This window comes from Fundulus heteroclitus, unplaced genomic scaffold, assembly GCF_011125445.2.
Source record: "Fundulus heteroclitus isolate FHET01 unplaced genomic scaffold, MU-UCD_Fhet_4.1 scaffold_59, whole genome shotgun sequence".
Classification (NCBI taxonomy): Eukaryota; Metazoa; Chordata; class Actinopteri; order Cyprinodontiformes; family Fundulidae; genus Fundulus; species Fundulus heteroclitus.
This window is the reverse complement of record NW_023397022.1, coordinates 1,425,770-1,449,715: the sequence shown is the minus strand read 5'-3', so window position 1 is coordinate 1,449,715 and position 23,946 is coordinate 1,425,770. Positions and strand designations below refer to the sequence as shown.

At 41.2% G+C, this 23,946-nt stretch overlaps 1 protein-coding gene across 4 annotated transcripts in view; it reads right to left on the bottom strand.

Annotated features, from left to right (window-relative positions):
* Positions 1–976: 976 nt before the first annotated feature.
* llgl2 (LLGL scribble cell polarity complex component 2) overlaps positions 977–23,946 on the bottom strand; it is a 132,702-nt gene continuing 109,732 nt past the window's right edge. For all 4 annotated transcript variants that reach the window (XM_036133180.1, XM_036133177.1, XM_036133179.1 and 1 more), the window contains 6 exons: positions 13,008–13,158; positions 12,893–12,918; positions 12,589–12,636; positions 12,292–12,334; positions 2,288–2,349; positions 977–2,193 (listed from right to left, as the gene is read on the bottom strand). In XM_036133180.1, coding sequence (XP_035989073.1) covers positions 2,310–2,349; positions 12,292–12,334; positions 12,589–12,636; positions 12,893–12,918; positions 13,008–13,158 — 308 coding nt within the window. In that variant the 3' untranslated portion in view covers positions 977–2,193; positions 2,288–2,309. The remainder of the gene's footprint in view (positions 2,194–2,287; positions 2,350–12,291; positions 12,335–12,588; positions 12,637–12,892; positions 12,919–13,007; positions 13,159–23,946) is intronic.

Here is a 23,946-nt window from a genome sequence, read left to right as displayed (position 1 = left end):
AGTGCTGGTTAAGTACTGCTGCTCGACAAGAAAGGGTATTGGTTTCATTAATATTATCTTCATTAGCTTATACAGCTAATGATTGTAGTGACATTAAGCTAAACCACTAACAGCAGCCATCCTTTCCAGTTCTTGAGCTCCATATGCAACAGGGTGGTTTTCAGTTAGTTCAAAACAGGACTACAGGACCTTTCAGGCCTCCTTGTTGTCAGGCACGTATGCAACATGTCCAAGGATGCACATTTTAATTGAGTGCCTGTGTACATGAATTTTATTAAGATGCATTCAAGACATTGGTTGAATCAGCTGTTCTTGAATCAGCTGTTCTGGTGTATTTACCAAATGAACCTGTTGGCAGATGCCAAACTTCTGGATCCCATGTATTTATGCATGAAAAATACAGTGAAAACACGGTGACAAGGATGGTAGGTGAAGCTTCAAGGGTTCGAAGATCACAGCCACCACCAACATCAAGCACAGGAAGTGGCACTGCTTTCCAGTGAGACAGGGCCAGTGACTTGGGATGGTTTTGAGGACTCTGTTATATCCTGAAGGCCTGGCGTCCTTTGACCGAATCGGTGCTAGAGATCAAAAGCTTGTTGTCTGAACAACTCCTACCACAAACAGACAATCTTTTGGAGTGGAGGTAAGACCATTCTGCCATTTTCAAGAACACCCGCGCAGTCATTAAAACAACATTGTGCATTGTAGCAACATCTGTTCCATCACAGCATAGACCGGCTCACTCATGGAAAGGTACAGGTCTTTCTATTGGCAATGCTTGCTGGGAAACTGGTATCCTGGTGTCCTGCAAGGCAAAACCCTAAAATTGAAGGTGTGACTTCCACCCACCAAGACTAACATTATGAGTCTAAATGCCTCACTACCTCTGTGCACTATATTTTTGAGGAATTTGTTTTTTGCAACTAATGTATTTTGTGAATAACTGCCTATGAACCAAAGAAATAAAACCAGACAATTTTTAAAGAAAAACAATGTAATTTCTTGCAAGAAAATTAGAGCGTAAAATTTCATACAACTGAAAAATATCAGGTTTCATAATCAGTTTGCTACAAAAATATATTCCAAGCTGATGATAAAATACAAAGTATTCAAACACATAGTACCAAAAGATTTCCTTGTGGGGTCTAAATAGCAGCCAATCCCAGTTAAAATAGGCACAACAGTCTCATACATAGTACAGTATATAACAATTTGCCATCATCGCTTACAATTACATTCCAAAATCAAATAAATCATTAATTGCTTAAACAGTTTATGAAACAATATTAGTATTCATAAAAGTAAACCCTAGACAAAGGTCTACCCCAAAAAGAACAGTGTGCTGAGGTATAGTGCACAAGTACCTATGATCTGGTTACCTTACAGTTAACAGGTAGGGTGGGACCGAGCGTGTAGTGTAAATCCCTATTAACAACCATGGTTAATGTTTAATAATTAGTGTCACTGAGAAAAACTATATATTATGATTACAGAAAATCATTTATTCCAATAAGGGGAAAAGGACAAGACAAAAAACTATTAGATCAAATTTTAAAAAATCCAATTTTAAAACAATGACATCAGTAAAACAGCAACTTCAAAATTTCTTCAGTATACGAAAGTGAACATTGTAAAAGGATGGCCATATAAAAATGACTTAAGTGTTATGTTAAAAATGGGTGAAAGTATCAAAAGTTTGGGGAAAAATTATAGTATAGTATATTTTAAAACCTATATACTAAACTCATTCATTTATATTATATATGTTAATATACATACAGAGCAAATACAGTTACAAAAAGGAAAGAAACCTTTTAAAAAACAACTCTTGCTGTAATTATTTCCCCAAATTCTTTTTTGCCTCATCCAAGTATCCATTGCACCTCTGAGAACTGATTACACCTGGTTTGATGCAATCAGAATATGGAATATGAATATGATTAATGCAGCTTTCTGCTGAAACTGAAGCACCATGTGAAGTAGACTGTAAGGCAGATTCAAGGTCTCCTTGTTTACCCTCCTTGTCTTTTGCATCCTTGTGCTCAAACAGCTGCAGTACGACAAGTTTTTTGGCGTCCTTTCAATGTGGATTTTAGAAGTATCAGGGGTCAGTAGTGGTTGTGTTTGTCAAGCAGGAGGTTAGAGAAGCTGTAGGCCTGCAGTGCACTTCATACATTTCAATGCGTTTATCTAGGAAGACAAACAAATAGTTCAAACAGGAAATTACTTATTAAAAAGGCAAAAAAGAAGAAAAAAAAATCAATTAGCATTTTCTCAGTCTTACCTGAGGAGTTAAGAATTTGGTCTCAGGCAACAGCACTCTTCACATTATTTTGTGGGAAAGACCTTTAGACAAACCAGAAAGAAATTCAACTATAACACCAAAAGGTTCAAACTATTCTGTATTTAGAACCACACCATGTTCATTTTAGCCACTAGGGACACAAACTTGGAAATTAGAGGTCTAGCATCCCTTATGGCCCCTAGTGGCTAGCGAAGACTACTGGCAACACTGCACCGTCACAAAATTAAACAGTCTCCCTTTGCGATTTGGAATCTGATAACAGGCCACTTTGCAACAGCAAACTGAAAAATCATTGAGTTACTTGTAAAGACAAGGCCACCTTCACCCCTCTAGATTATACTCAGTCTACCACTGAAACGGAAAGAGGACAAGGCAGAGACAGGGGTAGAGGGATGGAGGGAAGGTGAACAAACAGCAGGCTCCACCAGGCTGCAGGAACTTCAACAGCGGAGAAGAGCTGACATGCAGGTTTGTAAACTATATATATTGTATTTCGTAATAACCATGGCAATGACAAAGTTTGACTTGATGATGAGAAATGTAGACGCATGTAAGGTTAGCCCTCATGTTTAAGGAGAGCTCAGACTGCCATAAAGCAACTTTATAGGTCACATGACCCATTCAGCGACGGATCCGACCCTCAAGTTACATAGGACAGTTTTTGAGAAGGGCAGACCACGTCGATAGGCACCAAGTCCTGTATATTGACCAGAATTTTTTTTTTAATATACATAAAAATAAGATAAGACTTGGGCCAAAACTTACATGGTGCTACTTTAAGTAAAGTTTACACAAAGTGAAATAACCTTTCTAACCTACAGTACATCGTAGAGCAGAGGTCACGGATTAGCGGACCACGGTCCGGATCCGGACCCAGCTGCTACCTAATCCGGACCCAACCTCATTTAAAAAATGTATTACTGCATGTTGTCCAACGACAGTGTCTAACTCAAGTTCTCCGTCGCTGCGACGGATTTCCGTCATTTGGAAATTGAGCGCAAAAAATTCCGTCTAAACTTTTTATTCAAGGTTTTAAACACAAGCTGCTCTTAACCAATCAAACCTGGCAGAGCCGGGACATTAGCCAATCAGAATGAGAGCAGGGCGGGTCTTTCCAAAGCGGACATTGCCAGCCTGAGGTTTATCGGTGTTCATCATTTTAACCTTTGGGAGAGAATTTTAAACTGGCTACAGATGGTATGAATGAAAGTAGCGATGGTCAAAGGTTTTCTTTGGATTAATGCGAACCAGCAGGTCAGAAAGTTCAGCAGCTGACAACAACTTCCCTCGGTAAGCGTCAATCTGCTCCGGCAGTTAATTAATGAATTATTTCCACCTGTGGCCATGTCGTCTGTCAGCGTTTATTCCCTCGCTGATAAACGCGGCGACCAACCAGGGATCTCCTCGTGATTCACTATTATGTTTTATTTAAAACACAAAGAAGAGTAACGCGCTAGCTCAGGCTAATTTAGCGTGACCCTTCAAGAACAAGAGTCGGACTGTGAAACAATGTGCCGCATTTGACTGGGTCCGATTCGGAAAAAGTAAAAAAAAAAAAAAAAAAAAAAAAAAAAAAAAAAAAAAAAAAAAAAAAAAAAAAACCCTGCGCTGTTCTGAAACAAAGAAGACAGAGCTGCATCTGCTGTCAGTATGCAACAGTGATCACCTGATAAGCAGCTGCGCTCCAGGACAATAAATAAAATGACAAGGATTTTGATGCTTACAGATTGTTAAGAAAACTACATCAAAAAGATAAAACAAATAAACTGCAGCTACAACATGGACTGGAGAACGGTTCTAACTGGGTGAGGCCAGAGAAAGGAAATTCTCAGAGAGTTTTTTTATGAAGTTAAAGTGGAGCGCGGACACAGGGTTCATCCTGGACAGGTCTCCAGTCACTGGGCTAAAATATAACCATTTTATTAAACTTCAAAAAAGTTAAATCATGCCTTTTTATAAACTGTAATGATTAATTGGTGAACAATAACGGGCAAAGCAGAGACTGAATTATTGTCATGTGCAATCTGTGTCAAATTAAAATGTATTATATCATGATAGTGTTGGTGATGTGTCCTGCATTTCTAAGGCTGTGGTTGGCCTTGTATGATCATAAAATTGGTTTATATTGAATGTGACAGGGAGCCAGTGGAGTTGATGTACAGGTGTTAAGTAGATGATGTAATGATGAAGCTGCTGTCCTCTGAATCAGCTGCAGTTTATGGAGGGTTTCTGGAGGACAGGGAGGAAAGGGAGCTGGGATTGTAAAGTGGACTGTGGACCAGTTTGTCAACAGTGTGAAGGAAGAACTTGATGCTGCAGAGATGAAAGTAACCCAGATGATGATGTGTATGTGGAAAGTGATGGAGAGGCTGTCCAGGATGACGCAAAGGATTCAAAGCTGAAAGGTGGCAGAGATACAGGAATTTTCAATGGATATTTTAAAAGTACCAGATTTGGTTGACTTTGCACACTAAGTAAGTGAGCCAACTAATGCGGCATGATGTCCACGGCCCAGGAATATATGGGCTGGCGAGAAAATGTTTTCAGTCAAACATTATTTTTGCTTCAACCCCTGTGCTAACTTCACTTGTTAATATGGCAAAGCCCTCCGGAGCGTTCCCAAACATATCTGCTTGCTCATACATATGGAGAAAATAGCTGATTTAAAGGCGCAGAACGAATGAGCACCTCGATATGTGCTTGAGGTTGGCTTTGTTGCCAATCAAACTCAGGTGTAAAATCCTTGCAGGGCAGCCTAAAGCTCACGTCTATCATTAAGCCATAAAAAAGAAATTAAAAAAAGTTCAGTTGTTTTATAAAAGATGTGAAAGTCAAGAAATTGTTTATATACCAAACTGTGAAAGATTGTGGTTCTCTATTTCAAAAAGCACTTTGGATTTTAAAATAGAAAAAGTTCTAGTTTTATTTTAATTGATTTGAATTGAATTATGTTATTTTTTTGTTTAAAAAGTCAATGTAAAAGGTGGATGCATAAACATTTTATTTCAGTGTTAAATACTGTTTAAAGTAACGGATTGTAATAAAAAATGTGTCCGGACCTTTACTAGTTGTTGATTTTTTTTATTCGGACCCCGCTGATTTTTAATTAGTGACCCCTGTCGTAGTATATTCAGTGTCTAACCTTTTTTTCATATTTTGTCATGTTTCATCCTTAATCTAAATTGGATTAAGATATTTTTTTAAATATATTATTTATACAAATAGAACCAAAATAATATTTACTTCTAGCAGATTTAGGTTTTAAGTAATCTTCTTGTTTTAACAACATGCCCAGAAATAGTCCCAACTTGAATCTGGTACAGAAACTGTGGAGGGAACTAAACAATAAAAAAAGCAAATTAAACTAAAAGCTTTAGATCTTAGCTATAAATTTTCATATACAGACCCGTTCCAATTTTTTTTTTATTTCATTGAAAAGTTGTTTAATGTCCATAATTCCATTCAAAAAGTCAAACTTTCATAGACTGTAGACTCAGGGAGCACAATTCAAACAATTTCAAGCTTTAATTTGTTCATTTTTACATAATTTGGGCCTACAGCTCATAAAACCCACAAAAACAGGAATCCACAAAATTAGAAAGAAATCACCATATGTGTATTAATGTATATAATCTGTGACTTTTTCCAATTTCTTCTAAAATGTTTATTATTGAGCATATTTCTGTAAATAATATAAAATTCCTCTGTACTATATTTTTTGTATATTCCTTACATTTTTGTTCATGATTATTCATTATTTATACTTTTTTTTTTACCAGAGCCGCACCGTTAAGTTGTCGGGCCGCTGAAACTAATTAATCTAAATATAAATCATTGTATGATTGTTAAAGAAGTTTATGTTCTCATTTCCTCCACTATTTAGGTAATGGATCAGCCAAACAAATCTGTTTCTGCCATCTTCCCTGCTTAAAACCCTTAGACAGGCTAAAAATCTTCCTCATTGCTCCCTACATTTTTTCACTTTAGGAGCTCTCTTAACAATTAAGATGCTTAGTGAATTGCTTTCATCTTACTAGTCGAGTTAAGTTTATTTGTATAGCACATTTCAGCAGCAAGGCAGTTCAAAGTGTTTAACATCATGAAAACATAAAAACATCATAAACAAATCGGAACAGTGGCTGTTTGTGAGACCAATAAACAAATTGTATCATGTAGAAACACCAATACACATCAAATAAGTTGGTCAATGGTCTTATTGTGGGCCAAAAGCAACTCCAAACAGGTAGGTTTTCAGTCTTGATTTAAAGGAACTCAGTGTTTCGACTAATTTGCAGTTTTCTGGAAGTATGTTTTTTTACATTTGTGGAGAATAGGAACTAAATGCTACTTCTCCATGTTTGGTTCTGGGTATGCAGAGTATATCAGAACCAGAAGATCTGAGTGGTCTGAAGGGTTGATACAGCAACAACAGATCTTTCAGGTATTTTGGTGCTAAGCTGTTCAGTGATTTGTAAACTACATAATTCACAGCGCCAATTCACAACATATGTCATCTCAAGGCACTTTACAAAGTGAAATTCAATCAAATCATACAGATTGGTCAAAAACCTTCTGTAATGCCAGTTCAAACGTGACGAGACTGCATTAATTCGGGACATGACGGACTGCATTTCCCATGAGGCAATGTGGTCAAAGTGGCCACCGACTCCCATCATGCAACGCGGCCCAAAATGGCTGCCGCCCTAACAACGGAGCGGAGAGATAACGTTGCTAGGCAAAAGTTGATAAAACTCGGCCACGCAGGACAATCTGCCTTCTTCCCTGGCGCCCTGCCAACCCGAGAAGACATACAGCTGTTTCACTCTGTGGATTAATTACCCACACGCCACGTGCTCGAGTTTCTCGCTGGACCGAGATTTTTTCGACACAAACTTATTCCCTGCGGACGCAGGAGGTCGACTCAAAAGGTACCCCTTTTTAATTCCCTCTGATCAAAATACTGGAAGCCGCCTTATCTCCCAGTGATCGAAAGAGGACTACACTTCTGCTGGGCCGAGCAAAGCGACTGTTGAACCCGGAGGAAGAAACGAAGGAGCTTCTTCCCCGTCCCGCTGCAGCCTGCGGACAACTGCGTTCGTCAAGACGCGTCCAGAAAGCCACCTTACTCGGAGCGCTCCGAACCAGCCCCGAGGCACCTCAAAGTAACGGGTTCTCCCCTTTTATTTCTGTCTCACCAACAGGGTGTTTAGAAGTGCCTGGGCAGACGTTAGAACTTCGTAGGTGCAGGTTAATGCTTTTATTCCACGACAAAGTTGGAATTATTTTGCTGAATGTTTTCTTTGTATGTGCATGCATTTTACAATTGATTTTGCTGTGTTGATTTGTGATTCATCAATAACCCCGCCGTGGGTCACTGCTTCAGTTCTTTTCCATCTTCTTCCCTGGTTTCCCCCCCTCTCTCTTTTCGCCTCTTCTTATCAGTTAATCTCTTTGTCCGAGCTCAATTCGCGGGTTTTGCTTAAACTCCCAGTTAGCTGCGCCCTCTCGAAGCGAGGCATTATCCCATCAGCGTAAGCGTGGTTACGTCATTAGGACCTCCCCTCATGCATCACGTAAATTGGTAGACCATACGTCATCGTAGCAGCCATCTTGGGAGGGTGACGTGTATCTGAACTGTAGGGAGCTTAGCTGAACTAGCTTTTGTAAGACATCAAAGCGTCCAGTGAGATTCCCGAAGCTGTTCTGTCTGTCAATGCTGATACGTCAAATGCCGATGTTTTAAGGGCGGTTTTAAACAACTGTGAGTTAAGTTAAGATCTGCTAACCGCTCATTTTAATCCATTGTTTATTTTTGTTTTGTTCTTTTATTTCCACATATATATTTTGCATGTTATAGTTTAGTAGTGAGTAAGAATTCCAAAGTTGTTGAATCAGAGAATTACTGTAACAGGGAATTGCTTTTGGTTCAATAAAACCAACGACTGCGGAATAGATATTGTTTTGTGTTCAATCTAATTCACAGTTGCATGGCTATTCAGAATTCAGAGCTAACCTCCTTTGGAGTTAACATCTGATATTAATACAGAGACATATCATTGGATGGTGATAAGGAATAAGGATTTAAACTCTAATTGCAGTTACATCGGGGTTCTCACAGCTGCCGGATAAACCTCGTCGGTTAAAAGTCCGACCAGATCATTTATTCCAGCATAAATGAGTTCGTAACAGCAAATTAACTAATGCATTAGTGGTATAAATACTTACAAGCTTATAGCTAACATCACCACCATTTGAACTATATTGTGTTATAGCGGAATTTTGAGTTGAATGATTTATTATTTAAATTATAATACCAAATATAATTAATAATAATAATAATAAGCATATTCAACCAGCTTCTGGCATAACACTTCCTATCTGAGGAAACCCAGTAAATTGCATCAAGTCTAGAGTCAGCATTCACTCCTCCATGAAAGAGCGTAGAGCCACAGTGGACAGTCATCTGCATTGTCGATGGTTTGTAGCAATCCCTCATACTGAGCTTGCATGAAGCGACAGTGGAGAGGAAAAATCCCACTTAACGGGGAGGAGAACTCCTTGATGGTGAGAACATCTGCCATGAGATGTTAATGTCCATACTCCCCTCCAGCTTGACAGGCCCCAAGACCCACCAGTGCACTAGATGCCCCAGGTAGGCCTCTGTGTTGTTCTCTATTCTGTTGTTTACAAAGCACGTGCATGTACATAACGTGCATGTGAACAGCTGCCACTCAAGGCTTAGCCTAGCCACAGCAGCATGGGCAGGCATTTGGGTGGGGGGGGGGGGTACCAGAGCTGGACATACCCCCCTGGACTGGAAGCTGGGTTTTATTTTAGTTTTTTACCTCAAGAGTGGCCAACTTTCTAATATTCCTATCTCAATTTGTCAGTCATATAATTCAAACAATCAAATCAACGACTAAAGGCAACATGCTAGCCATTTACAGCTAGAGAGGGACAGGTCACTGAGTCATACAATCATAGCCTGCAGAGACAGCAGTGCTGCTCAGTGCATACCATTGCTAGTGCCTTATAGATATTCCGACTTATTCCAAAACAAATACAACAAGTGATAACGAAGTAAACGGGAGTGAGCAGGAAGCAGCGCCATTAATTTCTGTTGGGAACGTCAGCATTAAAGTCCACACTGGAATAAACGTTCATGCTGGAAGGGTTAGCTATGGCAGGTAGGAAGCATGAGGTGCAGAACCAAGTAGTAACTGAGCCAAATGAAAGAAACTTTGGTCACCTGTAGGCAGAAGAGAACACTACTTTGTTCTGATCCTTGTGCCTTACGATGGAGGCACAGTTGACTGCCGCTGCCCGACACCTCTGGATTATTTGTTTTTGTTTTGGCTTCACGATTTGTTTCTGTTATCACCTCTCCAAGCTCTGTTTCTTTTCACCCACAACTGTTCTGCGGTCCACCCTACAAACACAGTGGTGAAGTTTGCGGACGACACCACTGTAGTGGGTCTCATCTCCAACAATGAGTCCAACTACAGGGGTGAGGTCAGCAATCTCACACAGTGTGGTCTTTCAGGAAAAAAATAATCTTGAACACCAGTAAGACCAAGGAGGTAATAATAGACTACAGGAGATCCGGGAGGACTAAACACACTCCTTTCTACATACAGGGAGAGGTGGTGGAGAGCATTAGGTTCCTGGGCATTCACATCTCCTCTCACCTCTCCTGGACTGCAAACACCAGGTGAAGAAGGCCCAACAACAGCTCTTCGTCCTCAGGAAACTGAAAAGGTCTGGACTTTCCACCAAACTGCTAAAGAGCTTTACCTGTTTGTATGTTTGTTTGTTTGTTTGCCTTCATTATATGTACTCTGAACCAGATTGGGCAAAAAGAAATTTCACCACAGTAACACGCGGTGACAATAAAGACTCTTTGAATCTTGGATCCAATATAGGAGAGAAGAGCTTTGGATCTGAGATTCAACTCTGGAGTCTACGGATAGTACCGACTACCGAAACTTAATTTAACACAGATCTCTTATTACAATAATCAGTCTCTACTTTGCCTATCATTGCACAATTAATTATAACAACTCACGAGTTCATAAAAAAGGCATTATTTCACTTATTTGAAGTAAATAAAACTATTAGATTTTAGCCCCGTGACTGGAGATGGACTCTGTGTCTCCGCCTCTTACCCATTGACTGATGGAGATGGTCACCAGCCCCCCCACGACCCTGTGTTAGATCAAGCTGCGTTTCCCCATCAGATACGGTTTGAAATAACACCTACACGGATGTTAAACTTCAAAAAACAAAATTATAAAAATGTTTATCGGAAAATAAAACCTAGCTTTTAAAGATGAAAACCCTTTAATTCGAAAAATTTTATTAAACTGTTGTGTAAAGTTAAATATTGTTCAACGTAATCTTGGCTGGTGTACCTTGTCTGTCTGGCAGGTGTTTTTGGGTTTTTAATAAAATGAGTCTATAGACCGACAGGAGGCTTTTTCAGCTCTTTCTTCTGCGACTTGCTTCTACAGTGTCGCTTTACGTCACACTCCACTCCGTGTAAAAACAAAAAATAACTTTGGCAAACTTCATAATAAGGTCTCTGAAAATTGCCTTTCTCTGGCCTCACCAAGTTAGAAGCCATTATCTGCAGTTTTTTTGGATGTAGTTTCCTTAATATTATCTGTATGCATCAAAATCTTTGTCATTTTATTTTACGAGCGTCCTTATGCAGCTGCTCATGAGGTGAGACGCTGTTGCATGATTGACAGCCAAAGAGACTCTCACTGACGATTATAGCAGCTCTGCGTTATGTGTTTCAGAAAATAATTTTTTTATTTATTTATTTTACTTTTTTTCAATATCTGAAATGCGGGACTAATTATTCTAAACACCACTGCCATCGGTTGATATATCTGACCCGTCTTCAAGAAAGTGCGTTCATGCTAAATTAGCCTGGGCTAATGCATTACTCTTTTTCGCGTTTTGAATAGAAACGTAATAGCGAATCACGAGGAGCTCCCTCGTTGGTCGCATGTGTAAATCAGCTAAGTTACTGTAAGCGAAAGAATAAACGCCGACAAATGGCATGGCCGCAGGTGGAAATACCACTGATTACAAGAACGATAGATACACTTACCGAGGAAGTTGTTGTCAGATTTTCAATCCGCTGAGCTTTCTGACTTGCTGGTTTGCATATATCAATAGAAAACCTTTGATCACCAACACTTTCATTCATGCGATGCGTGGTCAGTTTGAGATGTTCTTCCAAAAGTTAAAATGATGGAATACCGACAAACCTCAGACTGGCAGATGTCCGCATTGCAAAGACCCGCCCTACTCTCTTTCCGATTGGCTAATGCCCCGGCTCCGCCAGTTTTTATTGGTTAAGAGCAACTTCAGTTTAAAACCTTGAATAAAAAGTCTAAACGGAACTAAGTGGGTCTATTTTTTGCTCTCCTTTTCCAATTGACGGGAATGCGTCGCAGCGACGGGAGAACTTTAACTCATGTCAGTATTTATTTTTACCCCAAGAAACTTGAATTTATGTCCACAGCAGTGAAGACTTGTAGTCGTACAAAATATAGAATTGTATTCGCAAGACTTTGGACTCACTACTTTCAGCGAATCACATAAAACAATGCTAACCAACACACATTTTCAGACTCGGATGTATGACAGCGGAATTTTGTGTACAGCATTTTTCTGACAAAAATATGAATATGAATTGTTAAAGTTAACATCTTTTTGACAGCTTTCTTACCTCATCATACTTCTTTGGAAAGAAGTTATTTTTACCCCATTAGCTACAAATAATTTACGTTGCTAGTGTGTCAGCTATACACTTTAAAAGTGCCTAGTCACATAGTATAACCATAAAAAGAAACACACAAAAATTCATATATCTATCTTTAAATAAAACAATTTGCATGTTCGTCCTCATAGTGAAAAAATACTTGTCTGGTTCTAAAAATAAGACAGATGGATTGGTAGCAAATACTTACCCCTGGTCACCTTCTAGAGACTTTTGTATTTCCTGTAGAACTTCTGGAAGAAGCCATTAAAAAAGTTAAATGCTTCGGAATAGACTTCCAACAACAGCTTAGATGTCAAAGAGAACCTGCTTGTTGTGGTAGCGGTAAATTAAAACATTCTTATGGAAATGTTTACTCATTTTAATTATGACAGCACATTAATACCTAAAGAGAGTGGAAAGGCTAAGCTACAGAGAAAACACATTATGGTAAGAGGAATTTTAAATTACATGGTTCATGAGATTCTTTGCACTATTTAGTACTCACTTTCATCATTCAGCAAAGCGTGTTCCATAACATGTCTAGCTGCACTTTCTGGAACACACAGGCATACAAGGGGATCCGTCACACCAGTAGAGGCAGTCACAAGCATGGTGCATGTATAGGTTTATGATAAAGCCAATGAGAATTTATGATTTACTTATTAAGTAATTTATTCAACAGCAATATTCCAACACAACACTCTCCCTAAACACAAAGCCATTATGTGACATTACAGACCAAATGTAAATACAGATTCAAATACTATACTGCTTCCTTCTTTAATCCAAGGTATGTGAAAATAAAATACCTGCATCTTCAGTGTCTTGTGAGCTTCTAAATGAGTAGAGAAGAGAAATATGTTTGAGGTATTCCCTCAACCATTGATCCAAAATAAAATGAAAAAATATGGGAAGTGCACGTACCTGTGGGTTGATGAGGTCACTTTAGGCATTGGTTTATGCTGGTTGGAGGCGACTGAATGAATAGGGGCTTCTACCAGACAACGAGGTTCCACCAGATAGCGAGTTGACAAAGAGAAGCGTTCAAACTCAGATGGAGAGATCAGGTAAAAGCCTGAAAAAGGATATGTACCTAGTTATTGGTAGACACCAACTGCAGTTTTTTCCAAGTTGCTACCTTTGTATAACTTTGTTCTGTTTAAGAATTTGACAGCTTATGATAACATGTTTAATATAACATTTTTCCTAAAAACACACACGAGGTTTAAGAGCACTCGGTCATTGAAATCTACATTGTTATCCAAATTATTTGACTGGGGGTAAGTTCCACAAATAGATATGATTTGCTAAAACTGTTATTCTGTTGTGTATCTACTAACCTGTAGCAAAAAAAGACAGATGATACAAGAATAAAAGAGACCAATGTATATAAATGTGCAAAATCAAGTGTAAATTTAATAATAGCAGTTCTGTAGATACATACTGTATCAAAGTATGGTATGGCAGCTGCACTAATGCAGACAGGGAGAGGGGTCCAAAGACTCGTAAAGTCAGAACAAAAGATCACTGACTGCCCTCTCCCCTCCCTTATGCATATTTACACCTCCCACTGCCTAGGGCCATAACTATTAATAAAGATAGCTTCCCCCAGGCTCTGAACTGTTTGATCTGTTGTCCTCAGGGAGGTGCTACATGGGCATTGGGATCAGAACAAAGACTCAAAAACAGCTTCTTTCCTAACGTGATGACCACCTTGAAGTTCCACATACACTGATCGAACAACTGTTGGGAAAAAAAACTACTACTGTGAAATAATAATGTGCGATATTTAGTTAGATCAATTTTTTATACATTTAACAGTTTATACAGCAATGTATTATATTTTTGAAATGTATATAACACCCAGGACTGTACAGCTTACCTCTTAATGGATACATCCTCTTAAGGATGTATACATTTTTGACAATTGATATTTTGACATTTTTGCATTGTTTCTGAGTTGGCTTTAATCTCGTGCATGTGTATAATGACAGTAAAAAGGCATTCTCATTCTCAGTTTAACTGCCTATGAAAGAAAGCTTTGTAGCAGAATATTGAGTATATCCTGGTAGGGAACAATGTTTGAATCACTTTCATCAGTAAGTCTCACAAGAGTGGTTTGTCTACCAATGGCGTCCCTGACATGATAAGTTAAGTGGGGCACAAAAACTCAACACCTATTAGGAGCCACTAATTTTTTGTGATACATAAAACCTGCCTTTGATCAAAGTTAAATTACCAGAGTTTATTAACAGATAAATTAGCACAAGCCAAAACTAGAAAGTTAAATGTAATTTAATTTTTATACATAAAATTCTAAATTAATGCTCACTCATGTTCAATTATTGAACAAAAAATATCACATCAATCATTCAATGAGCCAGCAAGGACAACCAGCACTAGATTAATATTTGCTTTTAGTTTAAATTTTCCTGTGTGCTTTATTTTGTTTAAAATTTCCTACATTTCATTCCAAAAGTTTTTTACTTGCTTTTATTAGGGTTCCAAGCCTGCAGTGCAGAAAGAACGGGCTATGCAAGGCATAGCCGTTCATCTGCTCTGTGAGCAGAGAACCCTATTGTTTTTAGTCTTTTTAGTCTTTTTAGTCTTCTTCTTCTTCGTGTGGGAGGAGTGTGAGTGAAGGAGCGGAAGAGAGAGCGAGTGAAAAACTCTGTTTTGAGTGGTTTTTCTTACTTTTTTCTGTCCTTTTTCACTGGGTGAGTGTATATATTGTGTATATAGTTGTTTTATTTTGGTTGTTAGGGTTTTTTTGGTGGGTTTTGTGGGGTTTGGTGGCCGTCGGGTTTTGCCCGGCGGCAGGTCGGCGTCTTGAACGCCATGGTGGTGGGTGGTGGTTCTGGCGTTTTCTCCGCGCTGACACGGAGGAACGGCCTCAAGGTGGGTGCCGGGTCTCCGTGCAGCGTGGAGGATGTTTGTTTGGCGGTGGGTGAGGTTATTGGACATGGATCCATCAAGTACGCGGCTCGCATGAACGGAGCCGCGGTGTTGTTTGTTGAGCGGGTTGAGCAGGCGAACCTGTTGGTCGAGTCGGGCATTTCTGTGAACGGCTCGTTCCTTCAGGTGTCGCCGCTCACGCAGCCCGCTACCAGGGTGATTTTATCAAATGTCCCTCCGTTCATTAGTGACGAGTTTCTCATTAAAGAGCTCTCTCGTCACGGAAAGGTGGTTTCCCCCGTTAAAAAGATTCTGTCGGGGTGTAAATCACCTTTGTTGAAGACTTTGTTAGTTAATGTATTAATTTCTGATAATCAGATTGATTTGTTTTGTCTCACAGAAACCTGGCTACAAGAGGACTACGTTAGTATAAATGAGTCAACCCCCTCCAGTTATTCAAATTTCCACATTCCCAGATCTGTGGGAAGAGGAGGAGGAGTGGCAACTATCTTTCAGTCTGATTTATTAATTAGTCCCAGGCCAACTAATAATTACAGTTCTTTTGAACATTTAACCCTCAGTTTCCCTCATCCAAACTGCAAAGCAATAAAACCTCTTCTGTTTGTTGTTTTGTATCGTCCACCAGGCCCTTACACTCAGTTTTTGGATGAGTTGTCAGATTTCTTATCTGATTTGGTGTTAAATACTGATAAGGTTATTATAGTGGGTGATTTTAACATCCATGTTGACACTGAATGTGATAACCTTAGTGTAGCCTTTAAAACTATCCTAGATTCAATTGGTTTTGCTCAAAATGTGCATGAACCGACGCACTCTCGGCTCCATACTTTAGACCTTGTGCTGACATATGGCATTGATTGTGAAGAATTAACAGTATTTCCTCACAACCCTGTCCTGTCTGATCATTTTTTAATAACATTTGAGTTTAATCTAACTGAATTCTCCACCCCCAAAAGAGGGTTCCATTATAGTAGATTTTTATCGGATAATGCTGTATCAAAACTTAAAGAGTCTGTCCCCTTCTTAATATCCTCAGTATTGCAGAAATGCCCTGTAGATGGCAGCATTGCTGTTTCTTCCCATTCACAAATCGATACCTTTGCTAACAATGTGACTTCCTCATTGCGTTCTGCATTAGACAATGTAGCTCCCTTGAAAAAGAAGGTGATTATTCACAGGAAGCTGGCTCCTTGGTTTAATTCAGAGCTGCGTTCCTTGAAGCACAATGTTAGGAAATTGGAGAGAAAATGGCGCTCTACACACCAAGAGGAATCCTACTTAATCTGGAGGGACAGACTATTGTTGTATAACAAGACCCTCCGCAGAGTTAGAGCAGCATATTTTTCATCATTAATTGAAGAGAATAAAAATAATCCTAGATTTCTCTTTAGTACAATTGCCAAACTTACCCAGAGCCACAGCTCTGTTGATCCATCCATTCCCTTAGCTCTCAGTAGTAATGATTTTATGGGATTCTTCATAAATAAAATTGATGCCATTAAAAATAAAATAATTGGCATCCTCCCAAACATGATTACCTCGTCCTCAGTAAGTGAGGCAGCATTGGAGGAATCTTTAGAATCTGCGCAGTGTTTGAACTGTTTAGAAGCAGTAGAGCTTTCTGAGCTATCTAAAATTTTAGCTTCATCTAAACCTTCTACCTGTATGTTAGACCCAATCCCAACCAAGTTGTTTAAGGACATATTCCCTTTGATCAGTGGCACTATTTTAGACATGATTAATCTATCCTTAGTAAATGGATATGTACCACAGGTTTTGAAAGTAGCTGTTATTAAACCTTTACTTAAGAAACCTTCTCTTGATCAAGATGAGTTAGTAAATTACAGACCTATATCTAATCTTCTTTTCTTATCTAAAATTCTTGAGAAAGTAGTTGCTAATCAACTTTGTGAACATTTACAAAGTAATGACCTACTTGAGGAGTTTCAGTCAGGCTTCAGAGCTCATCATAGCACTGAAACAGCTCTGGTGAAGGTCACTAATGATATTCTCATGGCCTCAGATAATGGACTTGTGTCTATACTTGTCCTGTTAGATCTCAGTGCTGCGTTTGATACAGTTGATCACAATATTCTCCTACAAAGACTTGAGCATACTGTAGGGATTAAGGGGAAAGCATTAGGCTGGTTTAAATCTTATCTGTCAGACAGATTCCAATTTGTTCATGTTAATAATAAATCTTCCTCAAACTCTAGGGTCACCTGTGGAGTACCACAGGGTTCAGTCCTTGGACCAATTCTCTTTACTATATATATGCTTCCGATAGGCAAAATTATCAGACAGCATGGGATTAATTTCCACTGTTATGCTGATGATACTCAGCTATATTTATCCATAAATCCTAATGAAACCAATCAATTACTTCGACTGCAGTCATGTCTTGATGACATCAAAAGCTGGATGACTTTAAATTTCCTGCATTTAAATTCTGACAAGACCGAAGTTTTAATCTTTGGGCCAGAGTCCTCAAAAAATAAACTTCTTAACCAATCACTTAATCTGGGTGGCATTAACCTGGCCTCTGGTAATAAAGTAAAAAATCTTGGTGTTATTTTTGACCAAGACATGTCATTTAAATCCCATATTAAACAGGTTTCCAGAGTTTCCTTTTTTCACCTCCGGAATATCGCCAAAATTAGAAACATTCTGTCCAGGAGTGATGCTGAAAAACTGGTCCATGCATTTGTTACTTCAAGGCTGGACTATTGTAATTCTTTACTATCAGGAATTCCACAAAATGCAGTTCAAAGCCTTCAGCTGATCCAAAATGCTGCAGCAAGAGTTCTGATGAAAATCAACAAGAGGGATCATATTTCTCCAATTTTAGCTTCCCTTCATTGGCTTCCTGTTAAATCAAGAATAGAATTTAAAATTCTTCTTCTAACGTATAAAGCCCTTAATAATCAAACTCCATCATATATCAGAGCTCTGATTACCCCATATGTTCCTAACAGAGCACTTCGCTCTCAGACCGCAGGTCTGCTGGTGGTTCCTAGAGTCTCTAAAAGTAGAATGGGAGGCAGATCCTTTAGCTATCATGCTCCTCTCCTGTGGAACCAATTCCCAGTTTTGGTCCGTGAGGCAGACACCCTATCTATTTTTAAGACTAATGTTAAAACTTTCCTTTTTGACAAAGCTTATAGTTAGAGTGGCTCATGTTACCCTGAGCTACCTCTATAGTTGTGCTGTGATAGGCCTAGGCTGCTGGAGGACATCAGGGTCTAATTTTCTCACTCTACTGATTTCTACTGTTCTCCAGTTTTGCATTGTATTACATTGAAATGATTGTCGTCATTTCAGCTTTTAACTTTTTGCTCTCTCTCTTTTTCTTCATAGTAGGTACACCTGGTCTGGCGTTCTGTTAACTGTGACATCATCCAGAGAAGACGGCTCACCCGCTACTACCATCTAATGTAGAACAGATTACTAGATCAATGTGTGCTTCTGTGCTTTTTTGTCTCTCTTGTTGTGTCTCTGCTCTGTCTTCTGTAACCCCAGTCGTTCGAGGCAGATGACCGTTCATACTGAGCCCGGTTCTGCTGCAGGTTTTCCTTCCCGTTAATGGGGAGTTTTTCTTCCCACTGTCGCTTCATGCTTGCTCAGTATGAGGGATTGCAGCAAAGCCATGTACAATGCAGACGACTCTCCCTGTGGCTCTACGGTTCCCCAGGAGTGAATGCCGCTTGTCGGGACTTTGATGCAATCAACTGGTTTCCTTATATAGGACATTTTTGACCAATCTGTATAATCTGACCCAATCTGTATAATATGATTGAACTTGATTTTGTAAAGTGCCTTGAGATGACATGTTTCATGATTTGGCGCTATATAAATAAAATTGAATTGAATAGAAAAATATTTTCCCAATTTAAAAATATTTTATTTCTCTGCGAGATATTATATCGGAAGAAAAGAAGAGTCTGGGTTTTCTGATCATGAGGTTTTTAGACTAAAAGAAAATTATGGGAAAAGTGAGAAAACAATTTTGAATAGAATGATGAGCACTAACTTCTTATTATTATTTTTATTGTGCATATTTTATTGTGGTGTTGTTTTTAGCCTTCTACCCAACATGGATCATTTTGAAATAGCTTCTTTAAACGTTAATGGAGCTAGGGAGGCTGTTAAACGCACCATAATTTATGAAATAGCAAAACAGAAAAGAATCAGTGTTTTATTTTTACAAGAGACGCACAGTGATCTTAACAATGAAGCAGACTGGCGCAAAGAATGGAAAGGAGGAGCTTTTTTTAGCCACGGCACCTCCCAGAGTTCTGGGGTGGGCCTCCTCTTTTCCTCAGCTTTTACCCCAAACTCTTTTAATGTAGAAAGTATCATCCAGGGAAGGTGTCTTTTAGTAAAAGCTCAGTTTGACCATTTTAATGTAGTTTTTATCAATGTTTATGCTACTAACGTCGGTGCAGAGAGGAAGCGTTTTTTAGAGAAAATTGGGGTGAGGTTGGGAGATTGCAGGTCTGATGATTATGTTTTTTTAGGTGGGGATTTTAATTGTACAGAAAACGAATTGTTAGACCGGAATCACAAAGAGCCTCATCAAGCCTCCCAACAAGCCATGCGGCAGCTGGTCTCGTCTCACAGTCTGGTGGACGTGTGGAGGAGGATGCACACAGGCTCCAGACAGTACACTTGGTCCCACCGTAAAGAAAACTGCCTCTCTTTTGATCATTTTTATTGTTTTAAACATTATTTTAATGTGTTTAAAACATGTCAGATTTTACCAGTAGCTTTTACAGACCACTCTTTGCTTTTAGGGAATGTTTTTATCACAAACATTTTACCTAAAAGCGCCTACTGGCATTTTAATCTGGCTTTAACTCATGATTGTAGTTTTAGAGAAGCTTTAAGTTATTTTTGGACTGTTTTTAGACAAAGAAAGGGTGATTTTACTTGTCTAAGGCAGTGGTGGGATCATGGAAAAGTTCAGATCAAGCAACTTTGTCAGCAGCATACTCTTAATGTCACTCGTGGCGTCACCAGATCTATCAGAGATCTGGATATGAACATAGTGGAACTAGAACATTTAAGTGAGTCCACAGGAAATCGAGAGCATATTGAAGCTCTGAAATCCAAAAGGCTAGTTTTAGCCACCCTGTTGGAGTCTAAAGTCCAAGGCATGTTGGTCAGGTCTCGGGTTCAGAACATCACAGAGATGGATGCTCCCTCTAGCTTCTTCTTCAGCTTGGAGAGGAAACGCGGGCAGAGGAAGGTGATCCATTCCTTACTATCTGACACAGGGCAGCAGGTGAGTGAACCGGGCCAGATCAGGAGGAGGGCTGTTGAGTTTTACTCCTCTCTGTTTGAGGGTGAGTATAAGGAGAACGAGGAGCTGTTTGGGGAGTTCTGTGGTGGGCTGCCCAAGGTCTCTGAGGAGACCAACGTACAGCTGAAGCGCCCCTTGGGGGTACAAGAGCTTAGACTTAGACTTCCTTTATTGTCATTTTGTAGCACAGAGTGCATACAGAACGAAATTTCGTTTTTCATACAGCTCAGAAAGATTGCAGTAACTCTACAGGATACCTTGCAGTGAATTTACAGTACAAGATAAGAAAAATGCAGTGGTAAATCACAGTCAAATACAGGATAACTTTCAAACTAACTTCCGGATAAAGTGCAGCAGTGAGCAGTAGGCAGATTGAAATGTAAAAACAATGTAAGCAATGTAAACAAATATGCAGTAAGGTGCAGCAGTGATTTAACAGTAGACAGTTGCATTGTAAACAGTTTTGCAGTACGTTTCCGGATAAAGTGCAGCAGCGATATTGAAGGATACATACAAATGTGCAAATCAGCGAGTCGAGTGTGGTACACAGTCCGTTTTTATACTTCAGCAGTTCAACAGTCTGATGGCAGCAGGGAAAAAGCTTTTGCAGAACCTGGTGGACCTGCAACGGATGCTGCGGAACCTCTTTCCAGAGGGCAGCAGGGAGAATAGTCTATGGTGGGGGTGTGAGGGGTCCCTGATGATGTTACGGGCTCGAGACACACAGCGCTGCGATGAAATGTCTTTAATGGAGGGAAGAGGAGCCCCGATGATCCCTTCTGCTGTCCTCACCACTCTCCTCACGTTCTTCCAGTCGGAGGCACTGCAGCCTCCACACCACACAGAGAGACAGCTGGTCAGAATACTCTCTATGGTGCTTCTGTAAAAGGTCGTGATGATGGGCGGGGGCAGGCGGGCTCTCCTCATCCTCCGCAGAAAGTACAGTCGCTTCTGTGCCCTCTTCACCAGTGACATGGTGTTCATAGTCCAGCTGAGGTTGTCCGTGATGTGCACCCCCAGGAACTTGGTGCTGCTGACCACCTCCACAGCTGAGCTGTTGATGAGCAGTGGAGCGTGGTGGGGCCGGTTCTTCCTGAAGTCGACAATGATCTCCTTCGTCTTCTCCACGTTCAGGATCAGGCTGTTGTCTCTGCACCAGCCCACCAGCTGCTCCACCTCCTCTCTGTAGTCCTGGTCGTTGTCGTCTCTGATCAGGCCCACCACCGTTGTGTCGTCCGCAAACTTCACGATGTGATTGGTGGTGAACCTGGGGACGCAGTCATGAGTCATCAGAGTGAACAGCAGGGGGCTCAGAACGCAGCCCTGAGGGGAGCCCGTGCTGAGGGTGATGACATTGGAGGTGTGCTGTCCGACCCGGACTGATTGAGGTCTGTTGGTTAGGAAGTCCAGCAGCCAGTTGCGAAGGGGTGTGCTGAAGCCCAGATGCTCCAGTTTTCCTACCAGATGCTGTGGGATGATGGTGTTGAACGCTGAACTGAAGTCCAGGAACAGCATCCGCACGTGCGTGTTCTTCTCCTCCAGGTGTGCCAGGCTCAGGTGAAGAGCAGAGGAGACGGCGTCCTCAGTGGAGCGGTTCCGTCGGTAGGCAAACTGGAACGGGTCGAGTGTTGGGGGGAGACTGGAGACGATGTGTTCCTTTACCAGCCTTTCAAAGCACTTCATCATGATGGGAGTCAGTGCAACAGGCCGGTAGTCATTGAAACAGGTGACTTGAGGTTTCTTTGGCACCGGAATGATGGAGGCAGACTTGAAGCATGCTGGCACTGTGGCTTGGTCCAGCGAGGTGTTAAAAATGTCTGTGAGGACACCAGCCAGCTGACCTGCACACTCCTTGAGCACCCGCCCAGGTATGTTGTCGGGGCCTGGGGCCTTTCGCGGGTTGACTCTCCTCAGAGTCTTCAACACGTCGGCAGTGTCAAGGCAGAGGACCTCCTCTTCCTGATGGGGAACAGCTTTCACTGCTGGAGTGCTGTTTAGTGCCTCAAACCTCCCAAAGAAGTTATTTAGTCCATTGAGGAAGTCAGCATCAACTTCACCCACCGGGGGGGAGGGCGTGTTGTATTCAGTGATCGCCCGGATGCCTTTCCACATGCTCCTGGTGTTGCTGGCATCGTGGAAAAGCTCCTGCATTTTCTGGCTGTGGTTCCGCTTTGCAAGCCTGATGGCACGGTTCAGGTTGGCTCTCGCTGTCCTCAGGGCCTCTTTGTCACCAGACTTGAAGGCTGAGTTCCGTGCTTTTAGCGCTTGACGGACCTCCGCAGTAATCCAGGGTCGTTGGTTGGCTCGGGTGATGATGGTCTTGGTGGTGCTGACGTCCTCAATGCATTTGTTGATGTAGGCTGACACAGTCATGGCGTACTCATCAATGTTGATCTTGTCCTCATAAGTTGCAGCAGCTTTGAACATGTTCCAGTCAGAGCACTCAAAACAGTCCTGGAGCGCCTCCATTGCTCCCTCAGTCCACACCCTCACCTGCCTCGCTGTAGGTTTTGCTCTGATCAGCAGGGGCCTGTATGCAGGAATTAGCATCACAGAAAGGTGGTCTGAAGAGCCCAGGTGGGGGCGGGGGGCTGCTCTGAATGCTCCTTTTATGTTTGTGTAAACTAGGTCTAGAGTGTTCTCTCCCCGAGTTGCAAAATCCACGTGTTGGTAAAAATGAGGGAGAACAGTTTTCATATTTGCCTGGTTGAAATCCCCAGCAATGATGAAAACACCCTCTGTGTGTGCAGATTGCAGCTCAGAGATAGTCCGATAGAGAACACCCATAGAATCTTTAGTATTAGCGCTGGGAGGGACGTAAACCGCTGCGATGATAACAACAGTGAACTCTCTAGGCAGATAAAAAGGTCTGCAGCTAATAATCATAAGCTCAATGTCCGGAGAGCAGAGACTTGTGACTAATCTAGCATTTTTACACCAGGTGTTATTGATGTAAACGCAGAGTCCGCCCCCTCGGGTCTTACCGCAGAGTTCTGTCTGTCTGTCGGCGCGGAAAGTAGCTAGCCCCTCCAGGCTAACGGCGTTGTCTGGGATTGATGATGAAAGCCATGTTTCGGTCAGAATGAGAGCGCAGCAGTCCCTGAACTCCCTCTTTGTAGAGAGCTCGAGTTGTAAATGGTCCATTTTGTTGTCCAGTGAGCGAACGTTGGAAAGCCAGACGGATGGTAGCGGCGGTCTGAATGGGTTAGCCTTTAGCCTCGCTGCTAAGCCTCCTCGGCACCCGCGCTTCTTCAGCCGGCTACACCGCTTCCGCGTCGCTCTCCTCCGGCGTGAGCTGCTCGTCGAGGCCGCCGCTTCACAGGCCTCCGGGGCTGGTCTCCGTAGGACGCCACAGTCACGTAAGCATTCGAGCGTGGTATTTAAAAGTCCAAAAACACAACTTGATCGCAACTCCAACAGGCGCTCGCGGTCAAGTACTGATCGGCTGGGTAGATGAGTGGTTTCCAGCGAGTTTGGCGGCATTTTTATGCATTTTTATGCAAAAAGTCCGCGAGTTGGTACAGAGCTGTGTTCGGCTGCTGCCGCCAGGGGCGCCGCCGGAAGAGCCGGCTCCACACAGCCCTCCTGAATATGCAGGGTCAGAAGGCCCCAGGCATCGATGGTCTCACGGTAGAGTTTTTCAAA